The sequence below is a fragment of the Chiloscyllium punctatum genome, chromosome 39 (assembly GCF_047496795.1).
Source record: "Chiloscyllium punctatum isolate Juve2018m chromosome 39, sChiPun1.3, whole genome shotgun sequence".
Taxonomy (NCBI): domain Eukaryota; kingdom Metazoa; phylum Chordata; class Chondrichthyes; order Orectolobiformes; family Hemiscylliidae; genus Chiloscyllium; species Chiloscyllium punctatum.
Genome location: NC_092777.1, coordinates 29,280,060 through 29,293,033, shown reverse-complemented (window position 1 = coordinate 29,293,033; position 12,974 = coordinate 29,280,060). Strand labels below are relative to the sequence as shown.

Genomic DNA, 12,974 nt, shown 5'->3' with positions numbered 1-12,974 from the left:
AATATTTGCATCTGCTAGTCTTCACCTGCCTGTGACTAAAATTAGACTGTCATGTAATTTCAGCTATTGTTTTCTTCCAAGCTCAGTTTTGATTTCCATTGCTCTGGAGCTCATTTCTATTGATTTTTATAGCCTCACTGTGCTTTTGCTTTTCCTTCTATTCTCTCTTCTTCATATCCTGCTTGATTGCTTGAGCAAGCAACGACCCAGACTTTTTGCCTAGATCATGCTTCAACTAACCATTGGAAAGTGAATCAAATTAAGCCATAGAGACAAATGCAGTATGTGATTTTCTGCTAGTCCTTGTATAACTATGTAATTGATTTCTATCAGATAGAGAAATAGAGCTGGAATTACAGACCAAAAGCCAGTGAAAGCTATAACTAGCTTGATTGGCCAGTGGGCCAGTTTCCCTTTCTGCAGCAACTCCCCTCACCCCCCAAGCTCTTTTAGCCAAGGCAATATTGGAGACCTGCAGAGCTTCTGTCCTGTATTAGGCAAGTCAGCTTATCAAAATCAGGAAGCACGTAATTGAGGCCAATTAAAGGGGGCCGACTGGAAAATTGCTGATTCTGCAGTTGGCGGGGCCAGTTTAAACACTTGGAGGTGGCAAACTGAGAACTCATAGCCCTGCACAGGTCAAGATGCCATCTCTACCGATGTGGTTACAGGAGTATCCATTGACTATCCTGTAGAGGGGCCCCCAGCACAGAAACGAAATGCCAGCAAGATTCACTCTCTAACTAAAAGACATTGGAACGACTGAAGCATCCTTTTGCTTACTTACCTTCCTTTGCAGCCTGCTGCTTCATTTCAAGCTGAAAGGCCTCTGATTGGCTCTTCAGATTCTGGACTTTGCCCACTATCCTTACTTGGATGGAAAATCTGTCTCCAGGCCATTTTAGGGCCTCGCCATTAAAACAACCTTGACCTCTGTTTCCCACTCGCAGAGGGCAAGTCTAACTCCAAAACCTGCTATTTGTCAGGATGAGCAAACAACTTACTCCTATCTCTGTAAAGGGAACGATGTGGGGAAATTGCAGGGTAACCAAGTTGCTTACTTTTCTTCATGTGGGAAAGTCTCTACTTTCTGTGTGGGAGCTTCATGTCACAATATGAATGCTACAAGGAAGTTATGTGAAAAATATGGACATGAACCTGGATAGTAAGGTATGAAATGAGAAAGGGCCAATCAAACAGCCTGTGTCTTTCAAGCACAATGTAAAACTATCTTTTCATGGACTCAACGCTATCGTTTAATTTCACAAAATAAATTCCCGCATAATTTATTCAACAATCCTACTGTATAACTCTGTCTTACTGCCCTCTTCTATCCTAAACACCCAAACACCTTCATCTCCTGTCAAGTATTTGATATTTCAGATTGTACTTTTCTATATAACCTTCAATCAAATTCCCAACTGGATATTTATTCAATTTCTTTTTGAATAAGTAAATTAAATACTTCAATTGATTTCCCATTACTAGGTTTCTAAGGAAATAACAATTTTTGATTATTACATTACCTGACACAACACATCAGGGTAAAATATACTATACCATTGCTTGTTTTACGTAATTATCAGTGTGAATTCTTGTTTTCTTTTTTGTCTAGCTCAATGTAATCCAGGATTATAATAAAAGGGATGAACTTTAAATCATAGATGGAGACAGCATGCAATTGAAAGAACTCATTATTAAGTACTTACTTTGATGCTTGTATCCATTCATCATACAATTCAAACGTCATCAAGGGTTCTGGTAACTCTCGAAGATACGATTTAAGAGCCCCTTATAAAGGAAGGCAATGCATTTTCATCTTGTTAATGCAGTAAAAGGATTACTGTAAATACTGTCATAATATCCTGAACCAAATCTTCAAAGATTGACTGGATTACAGATTTCTGGTATATCTTTTTAAATAGAGCTTTCAAAGTTAAAAGAAATATTCTGGGCTATAAAACCCAAGCAAGCTTTTAAAAATAGCCACTTGCAAAATTTTCAGTATTTTCTGAAGAAGTGGAATACAGAGTAACCAATATGAAATGATTTTAAAAAAGGATTTTAAATTTTCCAATACTGATTTCAGGAGTTAAAAGTTCCAAAGGCTCTATGATAGTGACTGAGAAAAGGTGAGTGTATAAGGTAAGTGAGGGGTATGTTGGCTGATGGATGAAGTGAGGAAGCTCTCACATAGGTAAAGTGGAACAAGGATCAGGAGGGTAGATTCCCAGTTAGGAATTGAGCCAGGTGGGTGAGGGGTATAGGGTGTAGGTAAGCAGATGAGTGGCGAATGTATGTGAGGGTTTGGGTCTGGTTGGGCTGGATTGTTGTGTGGAGAGCGGAGGAGAATATCAGAAGAGTGTCAGTGGGATTGGGCAGGGCTGAGGATGGCACGTCAGGGGTGGTGGGGATGACTGCTTGATGTTGAAGGGTGAGTGGTGAGTTTGAAATTCAGTTTAATAGGAGGGAGAGTAGGCTTTTAATGCTGCAATTTCCCTGAGTCGGAACCATCCAAATTCTCAATGGACTTTCTCGGAGGGCTCCAGGCACATGGGAACTGCTCATCAGAAAAATCAATGTCCTGGGCCACAGCTGTGTCAGCGATTCCATACAGTCCTGATCCAGTCTACGTTGTTCCTACAACCCCCTGGTCATCACAATATCTGGGCCAATTAGCTTACCCACTGAGGTCCTTTTCCAGGAATTCTGATGGGAGCAAAACTTAGTTGGAATTTGGCGTAACACTAGATCTGGCCCCAAACCCTACACCCACTTAGAACCTTGCTGTCTGGCTCTAAGGCTGCTGAGCTTTAACTCTGAGCTCCAGGTACCAACTTAAGGAAATTCACCACTGCCCTCATTGCTTTCTCAGGTTCATTTCCAGGTAAATTAACAAATTCACATTTTTGCACACCCAAGCAAACTGCCCATAAATTGCCTTGGCTTTCCCAGCACACAATATCAAAACTCACAGACTGTAATGGAAGAGTGATGCTATCATAGATTACTGACTCAAGCCAATCACTGACAGGGAGTGCTCCACTTCAGGGCTTGATAGAGAATAAAAATTCTCTCAGACTTCAGACAGCTAAGGTTTACACATAAAATAGTGTAGATGCTAGAAATCTACTAAAAACAGAAAACGCTGGAAATACTCATCAAGTTTGGCAGCATCTGTGAAGAAAAACATGCATTAACAGCCTCTATTTTCAATACTAAGGCATTTAGCAGGAGCTGGCAATTGAAAATTGAGACTTTGCATATTCACCAAAATGATCAGAAATGTAGTGTTTTGTAGAAATATGACAGAAGCCTATTATACCAGTGTGCATGTTACATTTTAAAAACTCATATTGTAAATTGGTAAACTGAGACATTTAGAAGAACTGCATACAACTTGTATCTCCAGAATTTAATGAGATAAAAAAATGAATTTTTAAATGAATATACCCCAAATTTAGATTACACTTTCTTGAAAAGATCGGTTTAATTCTCTTCTACACTTATATTCTACTACTGCACAGGCCCAACCACAATCTGAAGCAACACAGATCAGGTGAAACCTTGTATGAGGTTAAAATTGATCAGATTAAACATAACTCAAACGTAATCAAGATCAAAACTATCGGCTGCTGTCGTGGAAGATCCAATACCTATTTAAATGCAGTCAGTGTAATAAAGAATATGAATCAATTAAGGGTATCTTACGATTACACCTTTCAAAACCACAGCAGTTCATGCTGTGCATCGTACCTGCCACAGCATGAGGGTCAACAGAATATTCTTGCACGTCCAGCACACCACAGTCAAGAGAAGCTTTCAGCTTTTTAAGTTTGGAGGCAGAAGCAGCTACTCTGAAGAGGCCCTGGGGAACAAACTCTGATCAACGACATCGGCAAAGAATAACATCTAACCATCTCAATAAGGGACACAAAGGGTCACTTTCATTTTCAATGATCAAAAATGTTGCCGATAGCAATGATTTTCTTGTCAAGTTAGATTGCTTGAGAAGTATGTTGACCACGAGCCATAATATTTTGCTCAAACCCTGCAGCATAAGCACAGTTGGAGACTAATATCGGGGACGTGAATGCTCAGCTAAACATGCAATATACACAGATAGCCATTATATATTTGATATTACGCAAATAAGACAAAGGTTATATCTGGTGTGCAGGAAGAATAATTTTACTGATTCGAGTATATAAAAGAATACTTAAACTGCAACTTGTGTCACATTCACTCGTGTATTCTGTGTCTGCAAGTAATAAGTCTGCAATGTAACAGTATTATTTTAGAATAGACTTGACATTGCGCAGAGAACCAATGTGATTCAATTTGAAAGCCAAGTACTTGATTCATGAGTGCTATTCTCACATCATGAACTGATCACAAACTCCTCATATGTGAAATTCAGGGACCCGATTTTACACTCTCCCAGTTTAAAGAAGTATTTTCCTCAATTCCGGACAGTTCCGCTGCTGGCAAAGGATTCTACTGGAAGAAGAAGCAAAAGGTTACCTTCTGCAGTTCTCTGTCTACCCTTTTCTTCAGTACTGATATGCCAGTGGTTTGAAATAAGGATGTGGAAAAATTTACACAAAACCAATTATTTTTTCTTCTATTATGTTGAAAATGCTCTTGTCCTGAAAGCAATGGCAAAACTGTCAGCTTTCATAGTCACTGCTCCATTGAAACTGATAGTAACCTCTCGATTCTGCACATGTGCAGAGTAACAGGGAAATGCTAAAGTTGCTGGCAATTATACTAAACTTCTCCAGAGGATGTGCTGTTGGGAGAACCATCAAAGTGCAATTAATGGGAACTTATCACTCTTACACTTTTAATCTCATTGTAAAAACCCCTGAAAAAGTTCATCCTTGTTAAACAAAATATATACAATACACCAATTTCATTCTTATCATAACACTTTGAGCTGAAAAGCTAATCATATATTTGTGGAATGTCAAAATTTCCCTATTATGAGAAAATAATTCCACACATTTTTCACATTCTTTGAACATTTATCACTATTTTAGCTTCTACCTTAAATAAATCATAACCATTTCCTTCAGTACTGGAAAGAATAAGAGGTGCTTTAAATTCACAGTTAGTTCCTTCGAATCCCTACAGTATTGGAACAGGACATTCCACACCAACCCTCTGAACAGCATCACACACAGATCCATCCCCCTACCCAATAAGTCCTAAGGCTAACTCATCTAACCCACACATCCCTGGACACTATGGGGCAATTTAGCATGGCCAATCTACCTATGCATACCTTTAGACTATGGGAGGGCACAGGGACAATGTACAAACTCCACACAAATAGTTGGCTAAAGGTGGAATTGAACCAGGGTCCCTGGCACTATGAGGCAGCACGGTTAACCACTGAGCCACCGTGCCATTAATTATTGTAAATACTGCAACGTACTCAGTGCCCCCACTACTACACCATTTCACACAGTGACAGATTTACACCAATGTCAAAAAAGTTGTAATGCAGGTCCCAGAGATAGCTAAGCCTTTGTGCACAGCATTCCTTAAGATCAGCAATGAGTACCGTCACTTCACCGCAAAATCCATCTCAAGTTGGCTGAGGTCCCAAATGACCAGCAGTGATTACAATCAGGTCAAAGAGCAGTTTTCTTATGACAGGAAAAATTTAGTTCTGCTGACACTCAATTTTTATTTTCAAATGCATCTGTTAATCCTTTGATGTGGGTCAGTAGAATATATTGTTAGCATTGTTCCACAAATACTCTCCGAAACAAAATCAACCTATAGCAGATACAGCAGAAGCGGATGTTAGTGAACTGATAGATTAAAGAAAGAGAAAGGTTACCTCTTCCTGCATGCCACACTCCAGCAGCATCGTCACACAGGCCTCAATAGGAAACGCAATTTCCCTTCCACTTATCGTGAGGTGTTCTCCCAGTGGCTTACCAAAAGAAGGTTTTTCTATCCAAGCCTCTTTAGCAGGAAGCAAAAATGAAAGTATTTCCAGCCATTATGAAATGCTCAGCACGATGCACCCTAATGAGCTGCTGTAAATGGATGAGCTATCTATCTAATGTGACATCTCTCAGAGATGTTACATTAACCCTTGGAACTCTGAGCCACCACATTTTCATTCAACAGAAAACAAAAACAAGTAAACTTTTACATAGCAATGTTTATTTTGGATCAGAGCAGGGTTTTTTGTCTTTTCAAGAACAGTCATGCTTATTAACTGATAGAGTCTGCAGTACAATCCTCTTGAAAGAAGATGAGTGATGAGATATTTCCAAATTGCTTTAAAATGGATGAATAATTACAAATTATGAAAGCAATGAATTTTTGTTTTTTTAATACTTCTGTTTCCATGTCTATTTTTTAAGAATTTGTTTCGTTCCCTTTATTTTTTTTCTTGAAGGCCTTAGCTCCACCCTAGTTAGGTATGAATTATGTTGCAAAGTAGATTATTAATTAGAGTCATTGAGTCACACAGATGTACAGCACAGAAACAAGCCCTTCAGTCGAACTCATTCATGATGACCAGATATCCCAACCTAATCTAATCCCACTTGCCAGCACTCGACTCATATCCCTCCAAACCCTTCCGATTCATATACCCATCCAGATGCCATGTAAGTGTTGCAATTGTACCAGCCTCCACCACTTCCTCTGGCAACGCATTCCATACACACAGCATCCTCTGTGTGAAAAGTTGCCGCTTAGGTCTCTTTTGTATCTTTCCTCTCTCACCCTAAACCTGTGCCCTCCAGTTCTGGACTCCCCCACCGCAGGAAAAAGACTATGTCTATTTACCCTATCCATACCTCTCGTGATTTTAAATACCTTTATAAGGTCACCCATCAGCCTCCGACACTCCAGGGAAAACAGCCCCAGCCTATTCAACCTCTCCCTATACCTCAATTCTTTCATGATTAAGTTGCAATCACCATGTAATTGTCAATCGCTGTATATCTCTTTAGGATTGGACTGAGCTCTGCATTTTTGGCCCCGACTTCCTAGCTGGGCCTCTTTAGAAACACAGAGTGTAACTATTTCCAGATTCCTTCTTCATAAAGGACGATTGTCAGGGGAATCCAAGATATGCCCCTTTTATATTGGGTGCTAGCTGCCTTATTCTGGTAAGTAGATTCATTCACTAACTCACTGAAAAATTATGGAACATTCAAGCAATTTTTCCATGTGTCAGTGTTATGATCCATGCTGATGGATCCGAGAATGAAGCCTGACTTGATAGACCATATGTTTAATTTTTGGAGTTGTTTAACATGGTGGTTAGTCACTGAAGCATATCCTCGTGAGGCTGCAGATTTTTTTTGTAGAATCTCAACAGTGAGGAAGCAGGTCGTTTGGCCTATCGGGTGACCCCACCAAAGATTATCTTGCCCACACCTACCTATCTCTGCATTTCCCATGGCTAACCCACATAGACTGTGCATTTCTGGACATTATGGGCAATTTAGCATGGCCAATCCATCTAACCTGCACATCGTTGGAGTAAGGGAAGAAACTGGAGCATCCAGAGGAAACCCACGCAGAGACAGGGAGAAAGTACAAACTCCACACAAACAGTTGCCTAAGGGTGGAAATTAACTCAGGTCCCCGGTGCTGTGAGGTAGCAGTGCTAACCACTGAACCACCCTGTGCTGGAATAAACATTCGTTTAGATTAGATTACTTACAGTGTGGAAACAGGCCCTTTGGCCCAACAAGTCCACACCGACCCTCTGAAGAGCAACCCACCCAGACCCATTCCCCTACATTTACCCCTTCTACTAATTACCCAAGAGAAAATAATCAACTGACACAAATTTAGAAGAGGGTTTAGAAAAATCTCAGCACAAAATGCAAAACAACTTTCTAACCTGTTCACAATATATCGCCCTTACAAAGACTCACGTCCAGAGAAATTATACTCCAACCTCAAACTGACACTTGCCAGGTACTTCTCCATGGTCTTGGCAGACATTTTTGTAATTCCTCTGGAGTCTTTGGAATTGTGGATTCCTCTGGAATCTTTCACAATTCTCAGGCCTAAACTTCCTCAGTTATGACTACTTTAAGACTATTCGACAAACTCTCTTGCCATTGAAACTTCAGAGACCAGAAAACCCTTCTGCTGAGATCTCCCACTCTAATCCAGATTGGCAGACCTTTTGGAAGGTTTTAAATGAAAAGTGACCCCAACTAGAATGTTAAACTTCCTGAGCAATTCCTATACAGTCACTGCACAAGGACTTTTGAGGGGTCCAGATGTTATCATTGGGAGCATGGTCAGTATCTGACTGTCCAGAGAGCAGAAAGAGTTTTGCGAAGCCATCATCTGAGTTTATGAACAGCAGACTTCTTTGTACTAGTATGGTCAACATGTTTACAGCAGCCCTAATCTCAGCTAATATTTTTAATTGTTCAAATAAAATGTCTAAAATTAGATCATAGATCAGTCATGATTTCACTGAATGGTGGAATAGGTTTGAGGGGCTAAATGGGCCATTTCTGTTCCTAAGGCTCTCTGTTATGCTGAAACTGGGAAGGGCACTTTTATTAAGACTGACTCAATGGGAACATTGGAACATGAATGGACTGGCAAAGCTCACGAGATAATTAAAATATCAGTGTCAAGATTAGGTCAGGCAGCATCTGAGGAGCAGGAAAATCAATGTTTCGGGTAAAAACCTTCATCATTCCTCTTGTCTTTGGTGGTGTATTTTAGCATTTAATATAGACCTTGTTTACATTGTAGCATAGCGCATCAACATGAATAAAACTTTCTGATTAAGTTCACGTATGTTTAAGAAATATGACCAATTTGTGTATTTTCTACTCCATATTTTAAAAAGAACTAAAAGCTTTCGCTAAGCTTTTACTATAAGAACATGAGAACTTTAATTATCTTACAGAAACAGATCAAAATATTCTTACCTTGTTGTGCTTTAATTTGAGGCAATATGTTCTGTAAAAGTACTAATGACTTCCTGTGATATTCTGCTTGCACTTCTATTAACTGGTGAAGAAAAAAAATGATTTAAAATCAATAAAAGAACAGAAGGTAATGAAATATCCCCTAATTTAAGTTCATTACACAATGCAATAATTGACAAACTAAAGTAGACAGAAAGGAATTTGTTCAGAAATGTCAACCAATTGAAAAGACAGACTGTGCTTCTCCTGCCTTTGAAGGTGCCTTCGAATGGAGATGCCCTCTACTCCTGCAACCTCAGCAGGGGCCAGCTGCATTGACAGTGTTGCCAAGGTTACCACACTGTTTGCCCTCAGAATGGGGCTGGGAGCTCTGAGAGGAGGGCCGCTGTCCGCTATTGGATAGCAGTCCTGCCAGCTGTGTCCTAATAGGCCACCATGAGTAAAGTGATCTCTGGTGTCCTGATGTCCACCCACTCAAGACTCACTCCCAGTCCTGGCAGCATGGTGTCCTACCTTCCAGTCAAATACAGTGTAACAAGGTCAGCCAGTGGCCTACATAGAATATGAGTTCCCTGATGAAGGCTGTTAACCTGGTCCAATCGGGTGGCCTGGCTGACAGATATAAACAGGAATGTCAAACATCCTGTTCGCTTTGAGAGCTGGCTCTGAGGAAGCTGGATCAGGGTCAAGGATTTTCCAAATGTAAATAAAGGGTGACTTAGTGATGGGCTACTGGCCTGTGTGGAGTTATTTCATGCAGTTTTTAATGTCACTACTGCACACCAGGATGCCATTCGGCCTATTAGGTCCATGTCCGCTCTGTACTGACCTATCCAGTCAGTCTCAGGTCACCATTCTATCCTGCAACCCTGCAAATTTCTTTCTCCAAATTTCCTTTGGAGACCCTTCAATGTCTAGGCTTTCCCAACCCCTATCACCATATTACCTTCCCCCTCCCCCATCACCCTACACGTTCCGTCTCCTCCATCACCGTATCACCTTCCCCCTCCCCCATCACCCTACACTTTCCGTCTCCTCCATCACCGTATCACCTTCCGCCTTCCCATCACCATATCAGCTTCCCCCTCACACATCCCCATATCACCTTCGCCACCCCCATCCCCATATTAACTTCCACTTCCCCCATCACCATATCAGCTTCCCCCACCCCCAGCTTCCTATCACCTTCCCCCAAACCCATCACCATATCACCTTCCACCTCTCCCATTCCCATATTACCTTCCGCCTCCCCCATCATCATATCAGCTTCCCCCACCCCCATATCACCTTTCCCCACCCCCATCACCATATCAGCTTCCCCCACCCCCATATCACCTTTCCCCACCCCCATCACCATATCAGCTTCCCCCACCCCCATATCACCTTTCCCCACCCCCATCACCATATCAGCTTCCCCCACCCCCATATCACCTTTCCCCACCCCATCACTGTATCAGCTTCCCCACCCCATCACCATATCACTTTCCACCTCCCCCATTCCCATATTACCTTCCACCTCCCCCATCACCATATCACCTTTCCCCACCCCATCAACATCTCAGCCTCCACTTCCCCCAACATCATATCAGCTTTCCCCATACCATCCCCATATCAGCTTCCCCCACCCCATCACCATAGCAGCTTTCCCCACCCCCATCACCATATCACCTTTCCCCACCCCCATCACCATATCAGCTTCCCCCACCCCATCACTATAACAGCTTCCCCCACCCCCCGTCAACATATCACCTTCTGTCTTCCCCACCACCATATCAGCTTACCCCACCCCTTTCACCATATCACCTTTCCCCACCCCCATCACCATATCATCTTTCCCCACCCCATCACTATAACAGCTTCCCCCACCCCCCGTCAACATATCACCTTCTGTCTTCCCCACCACCATATCAGCTTACCCCACCCCTTTCACCATATCAGCCTCCGCCTCCCCATTACCATATCACCTTTCCGCTCCCCATCACCATATCACTTTCCCCCCATCACCATATCAGCCTCCGCCGCCCCCAAGATCATATCAGCTCCCCCGCCCCCATCTCCATATCGGCTTCCTCCACCCCCATCACAATACCACCTTTCCCCACCCCACCACCATATAACCTTACGCCTCCCCTATCACCATCTCACCTTCCCCCACCTCACCACTGTCCCAGTTCCTCCACCCCCATCACCATCTCACCTTCCCCCACTCTAACCACTGTTCCAGCTTCCCACACCCATACCACCCTCATCTACCCTCATCACTGTATCAGCTTCCCCCAACCTCATCACTGTCTGACCTGCCCACCTTCATCAATGTATCAGCTTCCTTTAGCCTCACCATTATCTCATCTTCTCCCACCCTCATCACCCTCTCTACTTCCTCCAGCCTCATCACCATCCCCACATCCCCCTCTCTCAAAGGCAGCAAGTTCCGGGCCATTACAACTCACTGCACAATAGACTCTTCCTCCCATCTCCTCCACATCTCTTGTCCAGAATTTTAAATCTGTGTCCCCCGGCCCTTGTAAAATTCACTAAAGGGAACTTGTTTATCTTATCTCAACACAGTCTTGAACATGACAATCAAATCTCCCTTCAACTTGCTTTGTGAAAGAGGAAAAACTCTCTCATTCTAAAATAATTACATATTAATTTGTGTGTTATACCATGTGGACTTAGATGAACATGGTATAACACACATTAATATGTAAAGCCCACTGTTTCAAACTGATGAAGCAATGGGAAACATGAATAAATACTTCTTCTGAATTATAGTCTACACTCCCAAAGCTTCAGTGTATGCACTTAACAGAATTACAGATATGTTCAGGGCATCTTCCTAAACCAAAATTGTTTGTCGTCTACACGGACAGATAGCTTGAACGGGGCACCTCCAGTTCCCGGCATGAACAGAAGGGTACCAAATTTTCCCTTGTCTGATATGTCCAGTGTGAATGTTAGGAACCAAACGGGGTAGCTCTGGACATATAGTGCTTGTCTGAATATGCAAAGGCCTTTAAAGATGATGCAAGGTTGGTCCATTCTGCTGATTTGTTCTGGGTGTGGGTGAATGGGAGAGTATAGCTAGAATTGGAAGAGAATTGAAATAAAAGTGGGTTCAGTTTGTATTTTGTTTTCGGTGTCTCAGGGTGACGTATCAGCTGAAGAAAAGCATCAGGTGAATGTGCAAGAATTAGCCTTAATCTCGAGATAGTCAAATATCCTCATAAGGCTTTATTGTTTGCAGGGATATTGTTGGGGTGAAAGAAATAGTGAAAGTGAATCCTTTTAATGATGTTTGCAATTAATACTTTCCACGTTTTGTCTAGTGTAATATAATTCATGTTATTTCCTTGTCTAATAATCCTTTGTGTTAAAAATACACCTGATGACTCTTGTGAATGTTTTCAGTGACTGATCTCTATCTGTTTAAAAATAGACAAAGCTAGGTTCTATCATACCAGGTTTTAGCCCGGGATTTGATTTATCCAGTATTAACATGCGCTGGGATTATAACACTACTTATGTGGCCTTTACTCAATTAATAGAAAATACTGACAATGGATTAAAAGCACAAATTTGTCAGAGGTTCACTAAGTCCAGGTGTAATTACATTTACTTCCTTGCAGGAGGAAGGTTGATGTTTAAATCAACATTGTGGGTTAATCAGTATTTCCTGTCTATCAACAGGCATGGAGAAATTTGTGGGAATAGTATTATGCTAGTTTCTTATTGAATCATAAACAGAAATTATTTGTTAATAGGAAATTTTACTGGTGTGTCGTCATCTCTGAAAGATTTACAGGAAATTAGGTGGACTTACTCAAAATTAAAATTTCTTAATGACTATTCCAGAAGCTAGAAAGCGGTCAGAAAATGAGAGGAAATGTGACAGAATAACCATCCAAGTGCTGACAGATATTTATCAAGCTGTGCTGATAACAGGTCCTGCCTGCAAATGTAGATGTTCTCTACACCTTCACAGTAACAGAAAGCAGGCTTAAATAAAACCACAAGCTTTTCTTGGGCTAC

The 12,974-nt window shown here is 41.6% G+C and overlaps 1 protein-coding gene across 14 annotated transcripts in view; it reads right to left on the bottom strand.

Annotated features, from left to right (window-relative positions):
* Positions 1-12,974, bottom strand: part of arhgap44a (Rho GTPase activating protein 44a) — a 310,627-nt gene that overhangs the window by 49,188 nt on the left and 248,465 nt on the right. For all 14 annotated transcript variants that reach the window (XM_072558348.1, XM_072558354.1, XM_072558349.1 and 11 more), the window contains 4 exons: positions 8,943-9,024; positions 5,852-5,979; positions 3,757-3,868; positions 1,710-1,791 (listed from right to left, as the gene is read on the bottom strand). In XM_072558348.1, the coding sequence (XP_072414449.1) occupies positions 1,710-1,791; positions 3,757-3,868; positions 5,852-5,979; positions 8,943-9,024 (404 nt within the window). The remainder of the gene's footprint in view (positions 1-1,709; positions 1,792-3,756; positions 3,869-5,851; positions 5,980-8,942; positions 9,025-12,974) is intronic.